Below are 26,364 nucleotides of genomic sequence, written 5' to 3'. Positions count from 1 at the left end.
CAGACAATGAAATGCAGGTGTATGAAAAGAGCAGGGCAGCTACTACCAATAAAAAAAATATAATTCTTCTTGACTGTACACTGTCCTTCAGTCTCATTTTGACATCTCTGGCTGAACTCTCAAGTGAATAACAAAAAGCTAGCAACCTTCATGCAAGCCAGAAGGACTTAAATAAATGTGAAAACACTGACCTTTCCTGGTTTTTTGGTTGTTTTTTTTTTTTTGATACTTTCTGCTGCTAAATTACCACGCACAGCTATTTAAATAGCTGCAGGAGGGGAGATTGTAAATAGATGCCTACAGTCATGTACAAAATCCTACGGAGTTAAAAGTTTGTTTCAAAATTACTATGAAATCAATTTGCATCCCCATAGTAGCTAATGGTATTTCCAGAATCGTAAATACCAGTTGCTAAACTGAAATGTGTTTTTCCACTATAACAGGTACAGTTGAGCCACAGGCAGTGAAAGCCTCTCTGCACAGCCCCTTTAATGTAGTTCAGACCTACTCTATTTTCTGAGGAAATTTAAATAACACAGTCCTTGCACCAGTATTCATCTGCATTTTCTTAGGAAGCTTGTAACATTGCCGGTTACAGGATAACTTTTTGAGATGTCTGTGAGAACCAGGATTGCATCAGAGCCTAAACTTGCAAGAGCTTAAACACTTTTGAATGAGAATTTGCTTGTAGGGCAACCTAGGAATAAGACAGATGCGTAACTTTAACAATAGGGCACACTTTGGGAAGATTTCAAGATGGCAAAGGCAATTTCATTTATAACTCTGAAGGAGCACAGAAAGAGCTTATGTAGATTTGTGGAGGAGGGGGGAGTGTTTAGAGCTTGATGAGGTCCTGAAACAATTTTCTGTTTTATGAGGAAAAGTCAAAATTAGGAACTCATGACTGCATGTGAAGGCAGGCATTTCATTTCCCAAATCTCTGCTTTTGAATATATGCTTTTTGACTTCTGCCAGTGAATTTACACTTTGGTGCTTAAGTTACTTATATTTTGATAAAGCAAACAGTAATAAAAATGAAGAAAGGTACATGCACTTCTACTATGTATCTGACTTCTTATTGCTAAATGCAGGTTTTGCTGGAGCCAGAGAGATGCTTCATTTAAAAATATAATTGAAGACTCATCTAGGGAATGGTGTATTTGCGAAATGAGTGATTCATATGGATGCTCAATGCAACTTCACTTGAATTGGATGAACTGCTAAGGATTGGAAGAGGAATAGGTGAAATAAAAAAGTTTGTCTTTTTATGAAAACTTTTGGAATGCCTTATTGCACACCCTTCACACACACTTTTTGGTAAAGAGGAAGAGAGGGATACAAAGGTAAATGGTAAATCATGATTATTGTCTGAAGCAAGTTTTGGACTCCAATAAATTCAGAGCAATTTTAGAATGCTAGTTGTAATTGTTTGACAGAAGTCTTGATCATGTTGTATGTTGTATGTTGTGAATTTGTGGGGGGCAAAGGAATAAGATGCGCAACAGGACTTCCGGCATGACGAGGCATTCCCAGAAATGGGTAAATCTGCAGTAAATATTTAATGAGTCCTGTTTGGTGTGGTTTGAGTTTGGGGTTTTTTGGGGTCTCTTTTGTTTACTTGTTTTCTTTTGTTTTCCCCTGAATTTTCTTTATTCATGGTTACATTAAGGCATTATCAAGGTCTGTTGTCCTGGGATCCTAGGGACTCTCAGATTCTTAAGAAATTTGGTTTATTTGAAGGACTGGAAATCTAAGGACAGTTAATCTCTGGAATAAATTATTGTGGGATCTGTGACTTTTCTGTCAGCAGATGTTCTTGGGAGTGCCTGGGAGGCCATCAGTAAGGAATGGGGTTGGTATTACACTGATGCTACAATATGGACTGGATGATCTCTTTACATTCTTTTCAGTTCCATTTTCTACATGAAAAGTGAGAAAATTGGTAATGGATTTTGTTTGGAAAAAAAAATATCCCCCAAACCAACAAATCCTCACCCCCAAATATATTAGCATAATAAGAGAAAGAATCACACTTTAATGACCTCTCTTATGAGATTATCCTCTCATGCTGCTATAAATGATGAGTTTGGCTACGACAATGGGTTAATATATGGTAAACTAACATGAATGAAGGATCAGCCCCTTACCATGTAGGTGTTATCTTAAAAATTGGTCCAGATAAGTAATGCCATTAAATTTTCATTCTGTTAAAAGGATCTGTGCTACTAAACTATTCAATTATGCAAATACAATGCTGATACTATTTTGAAATGTAAGATTATGATATTCTGATGTGAAAATCATGAGATGGGAGTAAATGTAGTATTTTCTGCAGTAACCTACAGTTCACCTTTTTGTGGTGTAGTAAAATGTCATCTGCAAGTTATATGATTTGATACAGAAAACTGCTCTGCAAAGCTGTAAACATTTACAGGTTGTTTTGGCTTTAGGGTGTGTTTGTGTGTATATTTTTGTAGCACTCAACTATTTATATCTTTAAAATTGAAATGAAATTTAATTGAAAATTCATTACTTGGCCTCATAGACTCACGATTGTAGGTTTAAAGAGACAGCATATAAATAAGGACATTCTTTGAACAAAATGCGTAATTAGCTTGGGAGCATGGAATGGAGTCAGGGCTGTACTTTCTCAGGTGAGTTTTGCACCCTTTCTGGTATCTTTCTACCCCATTGATCCTCAAAATCTTTTCCACGCAATGGCATATCTTCAGCAGGGAAGATGGGGTTTGCAATCTTGGGCTGTCTCGGATGACTAGAGCATCCCCCAGACAGATTGCTATGAACCTTCTGAAGGGTATTAGACCCAGGTCTTTAATTGTTGGATTACCATTCTGATTAGCAGGCTATAGTATATTTAAGGATGACACTTGTTTGACAAGCTTCATGCACTAGGTACGTAGCTGAGCGAACAGCTTCTTCTGAGTCCTTTGTTAGAGAAGCAGGAAAAGTACATAAATAGATCAGGGCAGGAGGTGAACGTGAAACTAGTCTAATGGGCGGCTGGTTCCCTCAGAGAATTGTCAGGGCTTTCGATCTCGCTTCTAGATGTAGGTGCATTGATTTTTTTTTTTTTTTTTTTTTTTTTTCCTTGGAATCTCCCCAGGCTGCTGACTTTTGTCTGGGTAGGTTCACCATTTGCCTAATATTTCTTTGTTGGGCAGTCCGACAAGAACTGCTGTAGTGAGCTTCCCGTGGGCTGCTGCCTGCTGGAAACCCCAGGTTTTCCTACAGTGCATGTGTTGAGAAACATTTAGTTTATTGAAAATGTACTACACAGTTGATTACTACATGCGGAATACATTTAATGTGTGATAAGGTTAGACATAGAGTGTATGCACAGTCTACATGCGTGGCTCGTGTGCGGTTTGTCTGGTCCTCACTGGAAGGATTGCATTTCTACTGCCCGCACCAAGAAATTCCAGTTGAAAGAATGACAAGCCTTACCTAGCCCTCAGTTCCAAGGGGTTACCAAGAGAGAACAGATTAATGCAGGCCCTCCCACTTCAGGAATAACAATTGCAGTATTAACGACTCATATTTAGCCTTATTTTTGTGTTTAAAGTGAAGTGGTAATGTCAAAAATAGTAGAATTCATCCTTTGGCTTATGGGTAAAGTGTTTCTAATTGCTGAAGATACTGTTACCAATTTTTCACTGACTCCTAGTAGCTGCTTTTGGTTGTCCATGCGAAGCAATTATTGCATCTTGGAAGCTTCTCTAAAACAATCTCAATACATTGGATTCGATTCTGCTCACCGTTGCACCAATGCATTGCTAAATGCTATGACCAGGTAATAGCATCTTTGGCCCTCACCACGAAGAAACTATTACAGAATTGGCAAAATGTCTGTTGCTTAGCAGTGAGAAAATATGCTTTGTATGAAATTTTATTTTGCAAGAACTAATGCTTTTTGGTTATTGTCCAGAAAGAATTTTCATCTTTAGTATAGAATGAATAATCCTTTGAAAAGGAACATAATACTTAATACCAAAGACCTCCAATAGAAAATGAATTTCTGAGGTTTAAATGATATTTATAAGCTATTTATTTAAAGGACTCTAATTTACCTGTATATTCAAGAATCCACTTTCTTTTCTAGTGTTTTAAGAATACAGTAATGCCGATACCATTGTTATCCTCTCTGATGCAAATGTAAAAATTGATGAGTCTGCTTTAGCAGATCCTGGTTAGTGTTTTCAGTTGCTGTAGAAGGGGATCTGTCACAGGTTTGGAGAGGCTAGTTTGTCACTAGTTTGCTCTAGTATAAACAAGATAAGGTCAATAACTGGAGAAAGCCATTGTAAAGGTTGGTTTTTTTTTATTGCACTTTGGAGATTTCTGTAGTACGACTGAAATTGGTTATGTGAGAAAGAAGCTATTCAAATTGATTAAAAGGAGCTCTGAAAGACAAAGCTCTCAGAAGTCCTCTCGAGAAATTCTAGCTATTGATTCTCAAGATCTGTGTAATTTTTAATCTGAATTTATTAGGTGGTGGGGTTTTGTTGTGTTTTGGTGGCTTTTTTGGTGTTGATGTGGGAGTTTTTTGGTGGGGTATGTGTGGTTTTGTGTGGTGTAGTGGTGGCTTGGTGTGGTGTGTGATTTTTTTTTTTTTTTTTTTTTTTTTTTCCTCGGAGCTCTCTGGGGCCAGCAGCGTCCTGAACAGCATGTGAATAACATCCCAGGCTCAAGCTGCCCTGCATGTCTTTAGAGAAGGCAGAGCTTCTAATTTGCCACCGGACAGCTACTGCTTTTATATGCTTTTAGCAGTTCTGCTGTCTTTGAAACTTAGATGGCTGTGTCAGTCAGTGATAGTCTCTAGACACTCATCACCAGAGTAGCCATGTCATTAAACTTTAATCAGGCCACAGTAATTCAGTGACAATAAAGATGTGTAATAAGCTTTAAGTCTGAAAAAAATGGAGAGTGGGTCTGTTTAAGGAGCTACCCATAATATGAATATTATTATTAGGAAGTTTATTCTTGCGTGTTGATATTCTGATGGTGAAAGTATGTAACAATATGGCAAAGGGTCTGACAGCAATGGAAATGTTTTATTATACTGTTAAAGACTTCTTATAAGGATTGGATTTCATGGTTCCTGTCACTAACTTTTTAATTTCTCAAAGCTGAGCATTATTTATTTTCAAGTAGATAAGCAATGGCTGGTTATTTGTTTTATTTTGGAATAGGAAAGATTAGAGTTTAGATAGCTTAAAAAAAAAAAAGAAATTAAGTAGTAGGTATTTGTTTTTGAAATGAAAATACTGTATCTAGGGAAAAGTATTTTGCAGAATTAACAGAAATTATAATAGAATGAATTTGTAAAAATATTTGCCATGCACGTCTCATTTTAAGTCTATTAAAATCAGGAAGAGGTTTTGTTATTCTTTAAGAATTGGTTTAAACTTAAAATGCTGCATTTTGCTAATTACTGAAGTTTGTAACAAGTTACTGCATAATTCATTTGAAAATTATGACAATTTAAAATTTAAAAACCACTGCAAAAGTCCAGGTTATTCTAGTTTTAATGGCTCAGGAGTGTTGTGTGAAGATCCTATACAAATCCACAGAATTCTACCACACTTGTATTTTGCATTGAGTATATATCATGTGTAGCTTTGGCTTTTACCAACATGCCTGATGAATTTTCCTACATTTCCTCTATTATATTTTCAAAGGGCAAGATTTTTCAAAAGCAGTCAGCATTATCCACATTCTCTGGTGTCTGTCATACTGCCCCAGCGGGATTTTTAGGAGTTCATCTGTCATTCAGTAATCTTAAGAACTGTCTCATCTTTCCCTTTCTCTGTAGATTTTTCTTTGCCATTCTGTCATATTTTCTCTCCTGATCATTTAAAAGCATGAAAAATACTGTGCCAGCTCCAGAGCTTTTTGCAGAGTGAAACCGGACTTTATTACCTTTGGAACTCAAATTGCCAATTGGTTTGGAATCTGGAAAATGCTTTATTCTATGCAAGCCATTTCATAGCACAGCGGGCTAATTTCAGTCCTCTACAAGAGTAATGATTTTCTTCTGTATGAATCACACCTCTCTTCTGGTTGTATCTCCTGCACCATAAACTGCTCTGTGTATGTGTACATGCTCTGTATCTGTACAGGAGTACAGTGCATGCATGAGAAATGTAACTCTTTCCAAATTTGGAACTTATTCCTTATATGCTTTGCTATACTTGCATGCCAGCAAATCCTTTTGCACTCTGCTTTTGCCCTAGGAAAGAGATTTTTTTATTTTTATTTTTGAGGAGACAGATGTTACTGATGTAATTAATTCAGACTACATCTTTCTTCCTGAGTGCTCTTGACATGTCCTCCGAAAAGATAGCAAACAGACTCCTTTTGCATTGACTTCTCATTGCACTTTAAACCCATCCATATAGCAGCTATGTTCTGGGTTTGGGTGCGTGTATCTAGACATGTTAACACTCATTTTGAACGTCTTGTGCTTAGTGACCGTGACACCTGCTGGGGATATTTTGACCAAAGTTCCTTGTATAGCTCTTGGCATTAATTATCAGGTATAACTTTTGAGTTTTAAATTGTGATGGTGTTTGAAAATTTTGCACTAACATTTCAACTTCCAGCTCTTGGCAACATCTGTAGAGTCTTTCCAAATACATGTGTTGCTGGGGGTGGCTGAGGGACAGAGCGCTAATACATTGCCTGTTCCTTTCTTCTAATTTTTAATGCCATTCACACTACTGCCAGAGAGCTGGAATGTACAATAGGACAGAGCTTCTATTTGACTTATGCAGCTTTTTGGCTTGTCAAAACATTTTTATTTCAGAAATATGTGCACTATTTCACTGCACCTTTCCAGGGACCCAAATTTCAATTCAATGTTGATTACGGGTTAGAGAGGCAAATGCAAGAAGCCTAGACAGGACTGTAATAAATGCAGCATGACTAGTGATCTGAATGCGAGATGGAAGGCTGAGTCTATTCTGATCTCCAACTTCTCATACCGAAGGTCCTCTCCTCCTCTTACTGAAGTCAGTTTCTGCTGTTTCTGTTCAAACTGGAGAGTACAACCTGCTTTCGGATTCCTAAAACATATCCGATTTTAAACTTAAAATTTCCTGCCAAACACACCAGAGGTTCCACTCATGCAACTCTTTGACATCTACCATGTTAATGGTTCCTCATATTTCTGGATGAATTTCAGACAACCTGAATATCCACCAAGCAGCTCAAACCTCTAGTCCAGCAGCAGTGGAGTTCTTTGTATGATTGTCCAAGTGGAACTGGGCCCTGATTGGTATTTGGGCTTCAAGTTTCAGATTTAGTGCTTTTTTGTTTTCTTTTTAATTTTTTTTAAAGCACCTGTTCAATCAGCCTTCAGCAAGATACCATAAAGCCCGTATAGATCTCATTAAGTATAATCCATTGTTATAACTAAGGTATGTTTAAATAATTTCCTGAATGTAGGCCTTGTGTTTCACTTTTATTACAAAAAAAAAAGTCAAAATGGAATAACAGTAGAGCCATACGAACCCAGCTTTGTTAAACTGAGTTAGTAGTTCAATAATTTAATTAAAGCTTGATAAAATTAGACCTACTTTGATTTTTTTTTTTTTTTTTTTTTTCCCATGGCGCTCAATTACAGGTTCTTAAACCTTAGGGAAAGGCTAAGCTAATGGTAACGATATTGTCTTGCTTCTCTGAATGATTTACTTTCTTATTTTACGCCACAATGAATAGATATCTCTTTGGTTGAGTTTTATATAGAGATGTTATAAAATATTTGGAGTAGAGCTCAGGAGAAGGCTGCATCGTATACACTCAGATTTCTTTATCGTCAGTCTTCCAAGCCAAAATTCAGGCAACCATTCCCCTACTCCTTATATAAAGGAGTTACCAGGCCCTTCACTTATTAAGATTATTTTCTGTTGTTGAATCCATTTTAACATCCAGTCTTGCTCTCTCCAACACCAATGGCAGAGCTTTCTTGAATTTCCCTGAACACAATTTGAGTCTTATAAGTAAATACTGCCTACTTGGATATATGAGACTGTTTTATGAAATTCTTAGGACAGCCTTACTATTTATACTTCATAGGCCCTATTTAAACACGGGGGGTGGGGGGTGGCAGGGAAGAGTAGGGAAATGGGTGTCATTCCAGTTCCTTCAAATGTCATTAAAAATGCACATTAATATGTGGTGCCTAATCTGAAGGTCACACATTAGTATATTTGTAAGTTTCTGGATAAAATCTAAATATTTGAATGTATACCTGCATATATACTATCTGATATCTGGTATAGTTATCTTCAAATCCAACATTCATGCAATGACTTTATCATGCTTGTTGGAGCAAACATTTTCAGTTTGGTTGTAGTTTATTGATCTTGTTTCTGTGGAACATCAAAATGTTTTGTGTTGCCTAAACCCTTCTGTGTCAGATGCTAGGTGTCAAAAGAGTGGAAATCCTTCTGAAGAGGGGCCCTTGCTACATGTTTGTGCACACAAGGGCTTGATTGTTGCCTTTGATATGATGTTAAAGGCTGAGACATTAGTCAAAGTGTGTTTGTTTGCTTCTTTTTTTTTTTTAATCAAAAGAACAACCATGGGGAGGGGGAAAGTCTCCCTTATATCCTAGGTGTAAGTTGATTGCCTTAATCAGTATGTCATCAGGAATGGTCCTACTATAACAGCTTTTATATCATGTTTCTCATGGTGGAATATGAACATTTTATACTTATGGTTTCTTGAGAAACAACCCTATTTTTTTATTCTTTCAACGTGCTGTACAAATGCTTTTAAAGACTCAAGTGATATGGTCATAATTCTCAGTCCTGTGAGGTTAGACTGACTTTCCTAGTGACTAGCATTTGGGAATGATGTCTGCAGGCCTGGTGAGTATGGTTGTCCTGGTGTCAGGAAAGGTTTTCTGAAATATTAGTATATCTCCACATGCGGAATTGTCCAGGAATAGTTGCAAAAGTCTAACTCCCTTATTAAAGCAGTGGAACCAGCTGTTTCGTGGTTTGTGTTTCTAATTCAGTTGGCTCTTAAAAATTCTTTTTGTTGTTTTCACCTAAAAATTCAGTTCTTTTTCCTTTCAAAAGTGGCCATGATTTTAAAGTGAGAATTAATTTCCTTTTATGAGATAACTCTGAAAAACTGTGCTGTTCTTCCTTAATGAAGTAATTTAAAGCCTGTCAAGACTCACATTAGAAGTCTTTACCAATTGGCTTTTATTCATTCTTGTAGGTGGACTCACAAGATAATTGTTTTGGCATATTTCTTTAAAATTATAATATACAGGAAAATGGCAATAGCGGAGCTTTTGCATTAAAAATTGTTTCATTCAGCAACTTTGGTTTCATTTTTGAATAATTTAAATGCATATAATGGCACACAACTACACAGGTGCCTAGATCCTTCATTCACTGAACAAAAAGTAGCATTGACACGTATGTCGTATGTGCCAGTGGGATTAGAAAGGGCTCAGCTATGTGTGCAAAACTGGAATTTTGGCTTGTAAGTTTGGTTTGTGTGTTTGCGGTGTGTAGTGGTTGGTTGGGGTTTTTTTGGGGGGGTCAGGGGGTGGCTTTCTTCTTTTTCTTGTTTTTTTTTTAATTTTATTGTTTATTTAACTAATCTAAAGGCAAGCTTTGCTTTCATTCTTAATTTCTGGTTGATTTAAAGGAAAGCAGCAGGAAATAAACATAAGACTGAACTGACTGTTCAGGCTTGCTTGATTTGAGATTGGAATACAAAGGCTACTGGTGCCACGTGATTTAGAGGGAACTCCTCCTCTCCTCCCTGGCTTGTATGAATAAGGACAGTTCACATGAATCTCTTAAACTTGACTGAGTTCTGTTTTGTATGAAGGATGGTGTTTTGCATGGTTTTCACATCTCAATTCAGTTTTCAGCATCCTTCGTAACCTAAGGAGTAAAAAAACCCAGAAATAATACTAATGTGGGAAGAATAAAATTAACTTTAATTTGTCTTTGGGATATCAGCTGTGTAGTCCTTAAGTTTTAGAAAAAAAATAGACTAGCTTTACAGTTTTAAAGGTGCTTTGGGCATAGCTAAATTTTGTCTGTCACCAGAAGCAACCTCCAAATGTTCTCATTCTTATGGAGTCATGAAGCTGTTTTTCTTGTCAGAAAACACTTGCTAAGAAGCAAATTCTAGAGAAAGAAATAAAATTGTGTGGGTTTATAACATGCTAGAAGTACATGTAAATTACACCATTTATCTGAAGGTCATTTATACTAGTCAGATTAGGAAGCTAGTTAAACTGAAGATTAAACTCAAGAACGTTGCATTTTTTTCTAAGCTGATAATTTCTTTGGCTTTTTTCTTTATTTCTGTGTTGAAATTGAGCCAACTCAATGTATTACATACTCGTAATCCATTATATATAGGGAAAAGTTTTTACTGCCTCACAAAGTTAGTTACATAAAAGTTTATTGCTGTAGCAGCCAATTTGTTACTTTTACTGCAGATTAAAATTCAAACAATTTTTTTTTTCATTATTCTGAATGTTCATCTGTAAATACAGCTCAGTTAGATGTGAAGGTCTTTCAGAATGATAAAACATTTGGAAAAATTCTAAACACATAGTATCCACTGAAATTCTTAGAATGTGGTGCTCTCCAGAGGGAATGAGAACAGATGAGAGAAATGGAGGGGGAGCAGACCACAATACAGACAGAAACAGATGGGAGATGCATATACACACCAAGAGCAAGGGTATGAAATGTATAGTAGAAAAACCATGTTCATATGTAGGCACGGAAGTTACCAGTCTCCTCTATAGCTCTCCATGTTTGATTCTTTGACCTCTAAAATCACGGTGGTGTGCAGAGGGGAACAGTTTAGTCTATGGCAACCTGTATCGCTATACAGAGAATTGGAGGATAATTCAGGCTGGAAAGAACTTCAGAAGGCCATATAGCCACACCAAATCCCAAAGTATCCAAACTGCTGCTGTTTTATAAGTTTGTACTGTGGTTTAAGTGTTGCTATGCCATGAAATTCTACAAAATAGGTCTGGGAAAAACCATGAAAGATAATCCCCTTGTCTGAAAGTAATGTCAACTGTACTTCAGCAACTGTCAGAAACAGTTTGTCCAATGTATTCTTAAAAATTCTCACTGCTAGACATTTCCATAACTGCTTCAGGTAATCTATTCCTGTGCTTTAGAGCATTGGACAGGCAATACACTGCAGCATTACAGCAATTTAATATGCCCTTGCACCACAATTCAGAAGCACAGAATATTCACTGAATTAAAACAGCAGGAGACAAGTAGGTATAACTTCATTTATCTAACTACCAAATCCAAGGTACTATAATACCAAACAGGTAAATTCTGCTACATTTATGCTGTGCTTTGAACTGTCTCTTGTCATAGTAGTCACAAGAGTGTTTATCTTAGGATGCTTCAGCTGGAAACATTTAAATTGAGCCTAATTGAGACATACTGAAAAGAAATCATAATAAAAGGACTGATCTGAAAACAATTAAGTGTATACTTGGATAATTATGAACCTACATTAATGTAAGGACTTTTAGAAGAGGAGTTGAGTGGAATTGTGTGAAGTATTTGCCTGGATTGTGATACGAGTGCTATTATATTTGTGAAAGTTAGGTAACCATTCGCTGAAGTGGTTCATACAGCTGTGAAAACAGCTAATCCATGCAATTTATATTTGGTCAGAAGGACAAAAGGCAAAAGTTGCTGAATGATAGTAAAACTGGGAGAATATCTGCATGCAGGCCTCGGTTTTGGGAATATAAGTGCAGAATTCAGTCCATTAACCCCTGTATAAATAAGCCCCTCCAGGCTTTCCAGAGCTGCAGAGTAGTTCAGCTAACACCAGCATTTTGCTGAAGGAAGGTTGCTCTATTATGCTAAAAAAAAAAAACCAAAACCATCGGATTTCTACAGAGTGGCAGTGTAATGATGTCAGTAAAGCTGCAAATGCCTCTATGTGAAAGTCTCATCTTTAGTCTTTGTTGCTGCTAGGGGTTATCACGACTTGCTACTTTCATAATGATGTAGGCAAAAATATGCACTACTAGATTATCTATTGTCACTGTTACAGCCCAACCCTCTCCGCTGCTAACATAAAGTGGAATTATAAACACCAAAGAGAAAGGAAAAAATCAAATCAAATTGCCCACTTAGTGACTCAATTGCATTTTTTGTTTATTAGATATGATGACATGATAAAATACCATCATTCCTGGGCAGTCTAAAAGCAATCACTAGCAATTTATGTGATAGTTCTCTCTTTAGGCTCTGTCTTTATTTCCAATCTGCACAAGAAGGGGTATTTGTCTGCCTAAATTTAGCCATTTTGCTTGGATTTCTCTGTTTGCCAGCTTGTCTCCTAGTCTGCCTAGGAGAGATGGAAACACCTTCAGAGGATTTTTGAGTAGGTGTTGAACTCTGAATCACTGTCTGGGAGAGCCTACTGAAACCTCTTTTTCCTTGTTTTGTTGGGCAAGTCGTCTCCTTTACATAACAGTTGAAAGTTAGGCAGAGTGACTTTCCCCTTTGATATAATGTGACCCCTCTGGATGTAAGATGACAAACTCCATGCCACGCTTTTCCTTTCCTCCTTATTGTTCTTGGGACTAGGGTAAGTATGCAAGGAGTAAAGTCAGGACAGACCAGCCTTTGGGAAGAATAAAAAATATAAGATGATACAAAACAGGACTCCATTAGATGTCCTCTGAGACCTGTCTAATTTGTGCCTTCTTTAAATCTCTGGGACTTCACAAATAGCCATGTTGCTTGTTCTTTATGGCTTACAATCATTTGAGAGATAACAGCATGGAAATAACTGTATAAAGAGATTTTTTTGAAGTTTTTATTTTATTTTATTTTTTTTTTAAATAATAAAAACTTGTCCTGGTTTGAGGACAAGGTCCTACCCAATGTCCTGCCTCCAACAGAATTCAAAAGCAAACATCTAGGATAGAGCATGAGAACAGGACAAACCTACCTGACCAGCATCCTCTAGTCCTTTCCCCAGCTCCAAGTATTTTTAATATGGAAACATCCTGAGGTGATGTGGTGTCAATGTAGTCTAACTGCTGACAGATATCTGTTCCATGAATTTGTCCAATTTCTCTTTAATCCATATAAACTTTCAGTTTCCTATAGCAAGGAGATCCATAGTTGTTCTTTTGTATGAAAAAAAACAACCCTTTTTGTTTGTTTTGAGCTCAGTGCTTGCTAGCTTCATTTGAGGCCACTGGGCTTTTGTGCCGGGATGGTGAATGGGTCATCTCACTGTACTATCTCTGTGCCATTGATAATTTTGAAGATCTGTTATTTGTTTTTCCAGATTTCAAAGTCTCGGTCATTTATGACAGGCATTCCCTAGGTTTTAAACAACCATGTTTCCTCTCTGTGAATTTTGTCTAAGCCCTGCTTTTTGAGAGGAGACCAAAACTGTGCACAACACTTTCCGCTGCCCCCTTATCCCTTTTACCCTGTCCAACAGGCTTTAGACTTCATTTACATGATATTTTTCAAAGGTATAGAATTTATGCAAACTTGGAACAGCATAAAGCATATGCACAAAGATGCTACTCTTCCAAATTTCAGGTTCCTGTTCTAAAGCCTTGGAGCACTGAAGACTGGCAAAGGAGATGTCACCTGGTTTGTCTTGGGGGGGTGGTGGTGGTGTATGTATGCTATTTTTGTTGTTGTTGTTTTATTTTTTAGTAGCTATTACACATTCCATCTTAGGAAAAACATCAAGAATGCTTGAAATAGAAAATGGAAAATTTCAGCTATGTGCAGAGTCTAGCAAATTTCTGTGAAGGTTGTGGATTGAAATGCGCTACCAGAGGCACTTCATTTGCTGCTCTGAAATGGAGCTGCATGTAGAGATGAGCTGCCAAATATAGGCCTCCTGCTTACTTTGTCTAACTTCTTGACTGCTGCCTTTTTTGTTCAGTGGGTGAGGAAGCTGGTGAGAGAGTTCCGATGCTCTTCCTGTTCCATCATGTTCCTGCAATGCAGTTTGAATTTGCTGCAACACATGTGCTTTTTATAGGAATAATAATCATGTTCGTATGACCTCTCACAAATCAATGCTGAACCTGGGTACTCTTCGTGCTTTTGCTGTATTTGAAATGTACTGCAGTGAAATGATATACCAGCTTATTTTCCCGTAGTAAAAGCTCTCTGGACTGAATTTACAGGGCTCCTATGCAAACTGCTGCAGAAGAGTAAATCCTATTATGGGATTTCTGAAGCCAGGCTGAAAAGCTGACAAAAAGATGGGTCAGTTCGACTAATCAGCTTTTTAAATGTATTAACATTTCATTCAGGAGAGATGACCTAGGATGGTCAGCTGCCTGCAGTGTCCATAGGACTGAAAGGACCAAAGCTGCAGAGACTGTTCTTGCGGGAGTGTGGCATTGCTTCAGGCAGGCAAACTGCCTGTTCGCATCTCTCAGTGAGGGGTATGAGAGATGAGCGCAGTGACTTCACAGTTCAGTTACACTTGCATATCTTGCTTGATCCTGTGATTAGACTGAACAGGCATCTCCCAGAGGATTTTACCCAGTGATCTTCCTGCAGAGGAAAATGTGAAAAATACCTAATACTTGACAGATTCGTAGATGCTGTCCTAATTGTAACATAATTGCGGCACAAAGCATGCAGCAGCTATTGTGTTCACATGACTAGTTTTAGCATAAGATGGCTACAAGCATTTTAATTACTCTGTCGATCAGACCTTCAGTGCTGATGAAGCAGAGGCCCTGACTGGGCACGTTTTGGTGCTAACTAGCTGTGTCAAAGCCAACCTCACTGAAGTCAGAACAACTACTGTTTGGAATGCATGTGTTTGTGCAGACCTGGGACCCAAGTGTTTAAATAACTACAGGTTTCTCTCGTAATTTCACTCCACTGGCTTCCGAGGCTACTGCCTATGAATTTGAACAGTCATTTGTTAGATCACAGTGGTGATACAAGCTGCAGAAATCCAAGTATAGACTTGTAAAAGAGCCGTGACCCTGTGACTTTGAGTGCTAAGGGTTAATGAAAAAGGGCTGCTTCCTAGGAGCAGGAGGTGATGTGCAATAGCACCAGGCAAGTCCTCAGCAGCAGATCCCAGGTGTTTAAATATGGTCTGGTGCCTTTGATGATGATGTGGCTCAGAGAAAGCAAGAGCTACTGCTGCTGGTGTAAATAGAGATGTTAGGAAGAAAATTTGAGTATACAGAGGATTTGTTTGATTATTAATAGTGTAACATCATAGAAGGTACTGGATTTTCATATCTAGGGTCATTATCCTTTTATTTAGGTCAGTATCAAACCCGAAGGGAAGGATGAATGAGGCAAAAGATAGCAAAGCCTGGTCAAGAACAAAGAATGTGTAGGGGGACTTTTCAGTTTCTCATTTTTTGAGGGGTGAGGGGACAGGATGATGTATCAAGTGTGTATATATAGTGCTGTTAGTCATTTATATAATTGCATTGACTCACTGTTTCTGATGCACTGAGTTTTCCTTAAAAATGCATGAAGATGGAGAAGACAAAGATATATGATGTGGCTCCCAAAAAGAAGTTAGTGAGTGAGGTGTAGCGAAGAGTGGCTCTGTAGAGTTCACTGGTCTTGGGAAAAATAAGGAGCTGTGCCAAAACCAATTTTACATGATATTTACATCATAGTTGCTTGTGTTGGCACAGATCACTATAAAGCAAGTCCTGTGAGCAGAAGGAAAAATGGGTTTATATTGTAGGCTAAATCCAGTTATAGCTGAGGTTAATAATCTGCTGCTTCAACAACATGAATGTCAGTCATGTTAGTCAAATAGATATCTGGGCTGCGTGTGCATTTCCAAGGGGTTAGTGATGCCAAGGTCTAAAAAGCGTTCTCAGTGCAGAAGTACCATTTCTTTCTTTATTCCTCATATGCCCATATGATCTGTTGTCCCAAATACTAGGAAACCATTGCACATCTCTTAAAATCACAGCTGTCCTGCAAAAGATGTTTACATCTGAAAAGGAATGCTGTTAGGGATACCTAGTTCTCCTCTTGAACTATCAGGTTTATATGCTGTTACTTTATATTGAGAACTTCTATTGAGCATGGACACAAAGATGTGTTTGTTTGTTTGTTTTTTTTTTAACCAAGAGTGCTGCAGATGCAGACTCCTACATATGTGGAGTTTTGTGCACATTCACAGTGGCAGATGAAGACATGATTATTTAAATGGACATGATTATTTAAATGGTCATCTTGTCCTTTAAGTCAGACAATGCATAGATAAATATAGACCAAGAAAAGAAATCTAGGAAAACATTTAACTTTATAACACAAAAGCTATGTTGGACGACAGTAAGGTTACAAACTTAGCAAAGACGGTAGAAACAAAAAAAAATTACTTTGTGCTTTTAGTCTTCCACCTGCAGCTTCCTTGTTTCAGTCTGTGCTTCCTTCCACCCTCTCATCCTGGCTCTTGTCCCACCTGCCAGTCTGCTTTCCTCACCATATTGCCTGTGTGAGAAGAGCAGAAGCATTGAAAACCAGGAGCGAGAGCGCATTTCTGCTTGCGTTTCTGTGCCTCTTGCCTCAACAGCCTAGGCTGGAGCTGCTCGGTGCCAGGAGAGCAAGCATTCAGGCCCTGCATGGGAACAGCTAAGTAATATTTTTTGCAGAAATAGTGAAAAATGAGTTCCTGATGACAAGGAACACTCATACATAGCAAGCTGCTTGAGAAAATAGTTGTGTAGTGAATTTTGTTAATAGGGGCAAAAGAAAAGTTTCTACTGATGCTGATTTTTACAAATGACTGAGGTACTTCTGATACAATGTCCCCAAAAAAGCCCCAGTAAAAATTGCCAGTGTGGGACTGATAATGTGGGAAATCTTCAGCTCCATTTCTTGAAATATGACAAAGTTTTAAAATTGCCTGATACTTCCATTATAACAGTTATACGTTATAATGCTAGACACTATAATGTTACCTGTAGGCAGCATTGCTTGCTCTGATTATTTTCATTTACATCCCTCTTATGATTTAGCTTATGGACTTTCCCAAAGTTTTTCAGCTGCATGAGTAGCCCCTGTTTCACCTATTCCCAGGCTGCCTTGTTTTTTCCTGCTGAAATTGTCTCTACTGATGGGATTCTCTATGACTTTGCCATTTGCTTCATAGGTCTGAACATTGCTTGAGAACATTCTATGGTACAGTCCTACAAATAAGACCTTAGAACAAATTAAATAGATGCTTATTAGGAATTATTTGCTCAGTGCCATTTAGTGATTTGCTTATAATCAAGAATTTTGGCATTAGAATGGAAATGTAGTTAAGTTCCATCTTTTTGGGGGGGGGGTTAAGGACATAGATTTCTCTGTACATATGACTATATCAAACTATTTGTTGAAATAAAGCAAGGTTTGTTTACTAACATTCTCATGACCAACAAGATAAAAATAACCAATATGTGACTGCATGTAGAATCTTGTTTTGTTTGTTTTTAGTAGCAAGCTGTTGTTTTTGGCGAGTTAAACTACTCTATGAACCTTCCTTTGAGTAACTGTTGGAGTCTGTTGTGTTTGTAACATGAAGAGCAGTGCAAAATAACAAAACTCTTGAAGTGGAAGGGATCTCTCCAATTTTTGAGATATGGTCATCAACACTAACAAGTGAATTGAATTGTATTCATACTAGTTCTGTTGGAAAGGATCTGTAATAAAATTGCCAAGTACGATTTTCAGTATTAGCTACTTCAAGGATTAAAAAACCCCCTCTAAGTATACAAGATTGTGAAAACAACTAGGACATAAAGAAAAAAGTGTTTTTCTTCCTATATTCTCCTCTATATTTTTTCTTTGAAACTTTTTCTTTGTCATGAATATTACAGTGTTTTTTTGTTTTTAATGAAAGCTAAGGTTCTCAATTAATGCCTCATGTCAGAAGCTGAGCCTTTCAGAAATGAGCCAAATAGGGCAAAACTTGAAGAAGAATAGAGAATAAGCAACACTGTCTTGACATTGCACAGAAGTGGTTATTAAACAGCTCTGTCAATATTATGCTTCCAGCCTTGTTCTACACTCCCGAATTAGTGGTGAAGTTTAAGACCTTGAATTTTTAGTACTTCAGCTGTATGTGTTGTTTACCTTTTATAGAACTAGAACAAGCTTGCTTGTATTAAATGACTGAAATATGAATTCAGGATTGCAAGATCAGATGTGAAGGAAACAAAGATATTTCAGGAAACAAAGGTCCTTTTTACTTGTGTTCTCTTCAATTGAGGCTTGCCTCTATTAGTGCAGAATTCTATCAAATGACAATTCAATTCAAAGCTTTATCTTTAGATAACTGGATGCCGCCTCCTCAGAATACCCTCATAAACAGTATTTATTTTGCTATTTAGGTTGGTTTTACAGAGATCCAAATCCTGTTAGGCTGAGCTCTGATCATCTCCAGCTTTATGGAACATTTCCAGAGGAAATGATGAAATGGATAGATTTCATGTCTCAGTTGCTTGCACCCTAGTAATCGTTACCTGGTCTCAGTGCTTGGTCATAAATTAACTTGGTACTTTTAGATATTTAGATATTTCCTCTATGACTCTGTTCTGAATTCTTGACCTAACTGAAGTTTTCATAGTCTTTTTGGGTGTGTAAACTTACAGAATCAGAACTGGCATCTACTATAGCCAAGAGTAAGTGTCTTATAAATAGCCAGACTGAAAACAGCTGCATATCTCTTCAAAACAAAAAAGTACAGTGAATAATATGATTTTTTGTTGTTGTTGTTCTATAAGGAGAGCCTGAGAGCTGAGCGAGTCTCAGCTATAGGAAGCTGGCTTACCCAACCAATAAGGTGGTATAGGGAGTAAGATGGAAGTTGCAGGTAGGTTTTGTTTGCTGAGGACTCTTGAAGCTGCCTGACTCTGACAGTGCTACTATGTACGTTGTAATTTTTTTTTTTTTTTTAATGTTACTGTGGCACCCCAATTAACAAACACTTTAGAATGACTCCAGCAGTATTCAGCTCTTAACTCATTGTAGTGTGGTGCTTTTCAGAATGATCAAGAGCATGGGGCCAAGTGAGACACCTGTGCAAAGGTCCGTCTGGGACCATGTCACCTAGAGAGTCAGAATCTCTACTGCTGTTCATCTCAACCCTAGCACTACGCTCTGCTATGCATTTCCCTGGTTTTGTCTTAGAGTTGGAACGTGGCATTATTGCAAGAATCAAGGCCTACTTTTGGCAAACAAAAATACTTCAAGCTCTGGAGTATCCAACCCCCAACGCTAAGGTGTGTGTGAAACATGCCTAGGGTCTTCACCTTACCTGCACAGCAGTCTAATGGCCACCATACTGTGAAGCGTTTTCCTGGTATGGATGAACTATAAAGGTATCCCTTTAGAAAGGGATTTAATTGAAATTAATTGTTTCAGAGCCTCCTGCTGGCTGGCGCTCTGTAGTGCTAAATGTGGACTAATTACTATAAGAGCTTTTGGGTCCAGTGGAAGAAACCCATGGTTTGCAGTCATGATAGGTCTGATCTATTATGTTAAATATGTTCTAAAATAAATGGACATAAGGTACAGTGTGTTTACTAACAGGAAAAAAAACATACTGTCCTATTTAGAATTTTTGCAGAATGTATATGTAATTTTGTTTTCTGAGCAATTCCTAGTAGGAATAACTATTTAAAATGCATCTGATCCAGTTTTCATCTAAGTTTTGTTGTTGGGGTTTTTAACAAATCATTTATTTTCGTGTGAGCAGGGCCATAAGACAGAGCTTAAATATTTGTATGTCCTTTCCCTCCATGCCCTCATCCCAAAATGTCTCGCCCTCATTAATAAAGATTGATGACATGCAACAGTGTACATTTGTAAGTACACGTACATAGCAGGTGTCAAGCTAAGTTGCAAAGCCTTCAGTCTCCTTCCCAGTGGTGGGGCTGTAACTTGCATATTCCCTGCATTAAACCATGGCTTTGCTTCAGGGATCTGAAAAGGTATCCCGTATTTCCAATGCCCTGGGACAGACTTTACATTCCCAGCAGCTTCCCCTTCACTCTGGGGCTGTGTCCACGCCTGTGTGACCCCTTTGCGTGTGTATGGTGTGCGAGACTGAAGGACTGTGCTCTTCTTCGAAGGAGAAAAATAACCTGTGACCATTCGGGCTGGAAAGAGCACCTTCATCAGGATATAGCATAGTCAGGACACAGTTTGTTTATAGGTTCATAATGGAAAATTAATCTATAAAAAAATAATAAATGAAATAAACGCAGAAAAGACATGGGAAATTAATGTCTTACCAGACCGAATCTTTACTGAATGTTTTGAGGCCAACACCTAACTGATATTCAAAATGCGTTGGGCAAAAATATACCTGTTACAGGAGAGTTTCCATTCTGTGTCCTTGGAACTGTGGCAGTGGAAAATAGGTTGTGCAGAGACTGTATTGGGCAAATGATGGCTAAAAATGTAATGGCTGTGGCCCAGGGGCTCCACAGCACTGCCACCCCCACAGCACTGGCCCCTGCCTGCCCTCAGCCTCCTCAGTGACCGCCCCGGGCTCATCTCCCCATGCTGCTGACCCCTGCCCACCTCCTGAGTCACCCCTTTGGCCCAGCTGCACCTTTCACAGTGCCAACAACCACCCCCATCAGGCTCAGGGGCCCCTCCAGCCTGCCTCTGTGGTGACCTGGCCTGGGCGCCAGCAGGTGAGGTGCCTGCTCTGGCCGTGGCCCTCAGTTCCTCACAGGTGCCACCTTGGGCCTGAGGTCTGAGGGCACCCCTTGCTGGGGGTCTCTTAGGCTGCGCCTCATAAATCCTCCTAATTCATGAAGTTATTTTTGAACAACAAAGTCTTTCTCTTACCTAGAAGTGAGTTCCTGATTGCTTTGTTTTGTTGGTGTTTGTTTTTTTTTTTTTTTTTTTTTAAAGTATTTCTTCTAAAAATCCAACCTAGAGTTGCCTACTTGGCTCTACTGGAAACCTGGGAGGAAACGTGCTTTCCCTGAGTCACAAACAAGTTTGGTGAGTGAGCAAAAGGCATTATTTAGACAAATAAATGATCCCCTCCCTTAATTACAAGGCGAAAAGCCATGCATGTTTCTTTTGTAAACAATGAAGAGCAAAAACGTGTAACTTAACATTATCAGAAAAGGCTTAAAATCTGGGGGATTTTAATGCAACTAAAGGAACATGGTTGAATATGATGACAGAAAGGGCATTAAGATGCCTTTCATTAAGGAAATATTAATTCTTTGCTTTTTACTTTGTTGCATGAAACTTGCAAATAGTGGGCAGTTATGTACTGGCAAGGAAGCAGCAGCGACAAACTTCTCGGCAGTAAATGCGACTACAGAGTCAACGAATGGGATAACATCATGGCACACAGCTAAATGACTTAGAGTTGTAAACTGCAACCCAGAACACCGGCCAACAACTGCAGCTTCTATAAAACTTCTCTCAGGTAATTTCAAGGGCTGGCAAGGCAGATAACCAATATCGCCATGAGGTAAAATTTTGATTTTTCTACTCTAGAAGTCAAACAGACTGCAGATTATTTGTGTTCTTTAGCAAGGAAGTGCTTTAGCAGAGCCGCTAGTGATGGTTCAAACTGTGGGAATATGTCACTAATACAAGGTTATTAACAATAATACAGCAAAAAAAACCACAACACTTTTTATCAGAGGCTGGACAGCTATGGATTGAGGAAAGAGATAGTGATGGACAGTGATAGCGATGTGTGATTTTTAACATGATGGAAGGAATAACCTCAATACAAAGCCCTCTAGCTTTATGCAATGCATGATGGTAAGATTAAGATACATCTTGTTGCTTTATCATATGAGATTCAGATTGCGGCATGCACTGGAGAAATGGGATTAGCTGCACCAAAAAGAAACTTGGGTCAAAAAAATTAGCCCAGCTTTTCATGCTATGTTGGCCTAAAAAGGCTTTCATATATTCAAGGGCAAATACTAATAGAAAAGCAGAAAAGGAGTACTGGGGGAAAAAAAAATTCTTACCAACAGGCTGGAGTCATGGTCTTGGGCAATCCTGGCAGGATGGGAAGGAATTTGGGTGCAGAACTGTTCATGGCAGTTGGGCATCCCGTATTTTTGCTTCTTTGACCAAATGTGGTCAACTTGGTCCTTCATCAGAAAGGCTGCTAGGTGCATAAAGAGCACTCTGACACTAAATGGAGGAAGTGTTTTAAGGGATCTGAGAAGAAGGCTTGGAGAGATTAATTCAAACATGTACCTCTCTTCTTCAGAGTGATAGTGTGATGAGAGGAGACTAAGAAAATATGTTTAGTGCTGGTTCTCTAGAAGCAGATGCAGGTTCCTGATATGGATGCTGCCTTGTGTGACTTGAGGAGGAGGACCTGTGTTTTATGATGCTTCTCTCAATCTTTCTATTCCAATTTTTCACTCTAAGAATGCAGTGCAGAGGGAGGTGACCTGCTAAGCTTCTTCCAGCTTGTTATGCTATCCTGTTTTTTTTTTTGTTGGTTTTTTTTTTTTTTTGAAGAACTGCATCAAAAAGGAAGTGATATGTTTAGTCCATAGCTGCTGTTGAGTCATCATAAAGAATCACTTGCTTCTCCCTATTAAGAGTTCTATTTTTTTTTCCTAATTTAGTTGATTTAATTTACATATTGGCTTCTGTTTTAAGTGCACTTACAGGTGCATCTTAGTATCTCTCTGTGCCTTATGGCTTCAGGAGAATTTACACAGTTCTTGTAGAATCTTGTTTCTTTGAAGCAGTAACAAGTTGATTTAAATAAAAATATTAATGCACTAGTGTTGCCTGCGCAGAATTTGCTGTGATTTCTGTAATACCTGTATTTATTTTTTCATATGGGGAATTTAATCTACTTGCCCTCCATTTATCAGCACATTCAATATAATCTTCAAAGGCTGTAGTACGTGGATCTTTGTTTTTGAGCATGACTTCTGTTTCTGCTATTACTTGGAAATTAGTCTGTACATAATTTCTTTAAATTTCTTCCTGTCAGAATCAGATGTATCATTTTAAAGGAACAAGCCCACAGGGCTTCTATATTTTGTCAATGTGCAGCAAGTAATTTCATGAGCAATGTCTTTAATATCAAATCTCTGCTCTGGTATTTTAATATTCTCAAATTTTACTGTATGATACAATAACATTTCTGACACAAGTGATTACATCTTTGGCATTAGGACAGAAAGTGACAGGTTAGATTTCCTGCAGTATTTTGTCTGTTATTTCCAGCTCAAGAAGGACTACAACATGCTCTGTAGGATCACCTAAGAACTTATTCTGTCAGTTTGAGTGAGATCTTTAAAACTCTCTTTTATTTAATTACAATTTTTAATTCATAAGCATGTTAAGAAAGTCCCCCTTTTCCATGGATGCATCTGGCTTTTTGTGATGAATTTCTGCAGTAGAGTGATACTCCTCCAAATTTTTCTCTGCTGTGGGGAAAGAGAATCCAAAGGGATACCATTTGTCATAGCTTGCATGACAAAGATTTATGCTTTTTGTTTTGACTAGTCCAATAAAAGCTTGCAGAAAAAAAGAACTAAGATTAAGGGGTTCAAACATGTATGCTTAAACCTAAACACACTCTCAAATTCAGGCTGTGGTTCTTCATGGTGTGTTGTTTTCTTTGTGGGTGTTTTTTTTTTTTTTTTTTTTTTCCCCCAGGAAGTATCCAGTCTCCTATGGATGTCCTTGGAAGGCAGGACTAAACAGTACTTAACAATCCTCTTAGAACTGTTAAGCATATGCAACTAATACTAGTTCTAGATATGTACCTGCCTGGTTTTAAGAATTCAGTTTCAAAAATGTACTCCGATTCATGTAGAAAGCTAGTTGTAGAGCCAATCTTAGAAACTTGTGCGTTCCTTGTGTCATATCTTACCACCATTGTGACAAAGAGTACTGCTGCTCTGATCTGTTTGCAAAATGTTATATTGGGGATGAATACCTTATTTGAGCAGAGGGAGGTAGAAAAGTTGCAGAAGTCTTTGGAATGCACAAATCTAAGCCAAACTGTGGGAGAGACTTGTAAATAAAAGGGTGTTTTGATTTAATTGGTATTACAGGAAAAGTTGGGTAGAAATTACATATGTCTGGAACACTTTAATGCTTCAGATGGTCCTACAATGATCTTGTACATGGAACATAACACATTAATAAGGTTTAAATAATTTTGAGACCAAGTCCACCTTTTGGCACTTGTGATATTAGTAGAGAAGACTGTCTTTTATACCTTGATAATGCTATTTTTACAGAAGATTCCTTCTGTTCCTCCCTTTTTCTGCAATACTTGAGGAACTTGAACTGCTCAGATAGTCTCTCTGCAATGATCAGTATGAAGGCATACACATCTATGTCTTTCCTATTATAAGTTTCTCCAGTTTACTGGACTGCAGTAGTCTTGATCCTTGATGTGGGGAAAATGGCATGGAGGAACTTGGTGTGTTATTTTTCCACAAAGAAGGGAGAAGTGGCTTCAGTCACATGTAACACAACAGACTGTTTCTGTGCTAGACCATGTGCATCCAGCCACACGAGCCTGGTGTTTCCTGTACTGGTGTTCCAATCTAGCCCTTAAGAACAAAGCGGGTCATATATAATTGTAGTGCTTCCCTGAATCACAAAACATTGAGCTCAAATCTCTTTCTGAGTTTGCATTTATGTTTGTCAGTCTGACTCCCTCATGTATTTTGTTTGGCATTTTGTCTCGTCTGTCTTCCATGTTGCAGGTAGGAATGTTTTAAAAGTTGCACAAAAATGGGTGCCATAACTGTCTACTTTATGATGGCCAGCTCTTTCACACCCTTCTTTTCTTCCCAACAAAAGGCAGCAGTTGCCCTGAGTAACACATGAAAACTGGCAGGAGTTACAGATGGCACTGTCAAATAACCAAAGAAAAAATAATGTCCTATCTACTGTGATTTGTCTGGCAGAACCTAGGATGCTTCTGTCATTTCCTTGATGCTATGCTATACTTATCCATGGCATATGGACAAGACTTGTCATTTAGATAAAAGCTAAAGAAAACTTATTAGTTTGGATCAGATTCAGAAGAAAAACTGCTGTTGAGAGTTTTGATATTCACTTTATGTGATTCTGCACTTGCTGTAAACTATAGCAGCTTGACCCAACAAAGATGTTTCTGTTTTTTTAAACATACATTTCTCTGACGTTAAAATGCAGTACCTCTCTGCATTCCTTATAAATGGCTCACCTATATTGGTTATAAAACTATGTATAACTGTGGCATCAACCTCGGTTCATTCTGTTTTTTTAAAAATGCCAAAATAAATGGAGCAACCACAGCAATCTGTATTGTTAGATGCACAGAGTTAATTCCCTAGCTTCTAGCCTTTTAAAGTTCTAGACTATGTTCTGTAGAGCAGCCATATGTCATTTAAAACAGTGTGTTGCCACTTCAGGTGTAATTGGGTTTACATCATGTTTATTCTCAGCAGGCTTTTCTCTGGTCTATACATGACTGACATCGTTTCAACGTGACTTGCACGGTGCCCTAAATCTTCAATAATTAAGAAAAAAAGCAACCACCAAACTGGGAGTAAAGTGGAAATTCTGTTCTCTTTTACATTGGGATATATTCAGAATATGTTAGTGGAGATAACTATTGAAAGGACTAGTGAAGAAGCAGGTTAACAGTTTTGGGGAAGGAAACAGAAATAGGAAAGCCTGGGAGTTAGGCTGTTAACATGGGGCTGAGGATCCACCCCTTGTTTCTTGGATCCTGAGCAGTCCAGGCAACCTTAGGGGAGGACTCACTTGTTCTCTGTGCCTCTTTCTGCTTCCTCTCTGTGCTCTCTAGATGTCAAGACTGGTTGGTCAGATGCCACCTCAGTCAGAGGTCCATGTGGCATTGCCGCTGCTCAGCTGGAAGTGGTGAGGGGGGAGCTGTGTGTATCCTGCATAGCTCTGCCACTGCAAAGCTCTTCCTCGGTATCTGTCTGACAGGAGGGGAAAGGATATGGTAGTGTTGAAGAAAACCGGTTCGTCTGACATGCAGTGTTTGGTCACATGTTTGTGAGCTTGGCAAGGTCTGCTACGAAGTCCCTTCATGATCCAGACCCAGGACACTGCCAGCTATTTGAGATGCTTTGATTTAGAGAGTAAGTTCACAAGAACTGTATGTATCTTCAGAGACTTACTTCAGAAAATTAAGTGGTCACAAACTCTGAGTATGAATGACTGGGGGAAAAGTGGCTAGACAGTAAATGGTTTGGTCAGTTGTGGAATATGCTGAATTACCTTGTTGCATGTTGTTTCTTCCTGTCCTGTTTTAAATGTTTTCTTGGCATTGCCCAATGATAGCTGCTCT

At 38.3% G+C, this 26,364-nt stretch overlaps 1 protein-coding gene across 1 annotated transcript in view; it reads right to left on the bottom strand.

Moving 5' to 3' along the window:
- SPHKAP (SPHK1 interactor, AKAP domain containing) overlaps positions 1 to 22,116 on the bottom strand; it is a gene marked incomplete at its 3' end in the record, with an annotated part of 104,282 nt that extends 82,166 nt beyond the window's left edge. Inside the window, exon 1 of the mRNA XM_082486830.1 lies at positions 22,037 to 22,116. Coding sequence (XP_082342956.1) covers positions 22,037 to 22,107 — 71 coding nt within the window. The 5' untranslated portion in view covers positions 22,108 to 22,116. The remainder of the gene's footprint in view (positions 1 to 22,036) is intronic.
- Between the last annotated feature and the right edge of the window lie 4,248 nt (positions 22,117 to 26,364).

This window comes from Vanellus vanellus, assembly GCF_965231255.1.
Source record: "Vanellus vanellus genome assembly, chromosome: 8".
Lineage (NCBI taxonomy): Eukaryota > Metazoa > Chordata > Aves > Charadriiformes > Charadriidae > Vanellus > Vanellus vanellus.
Note: the sequence above shows the minus strand (reverse complement) of the source record. Positions and strands in the feature narration are given on the sequence as shown.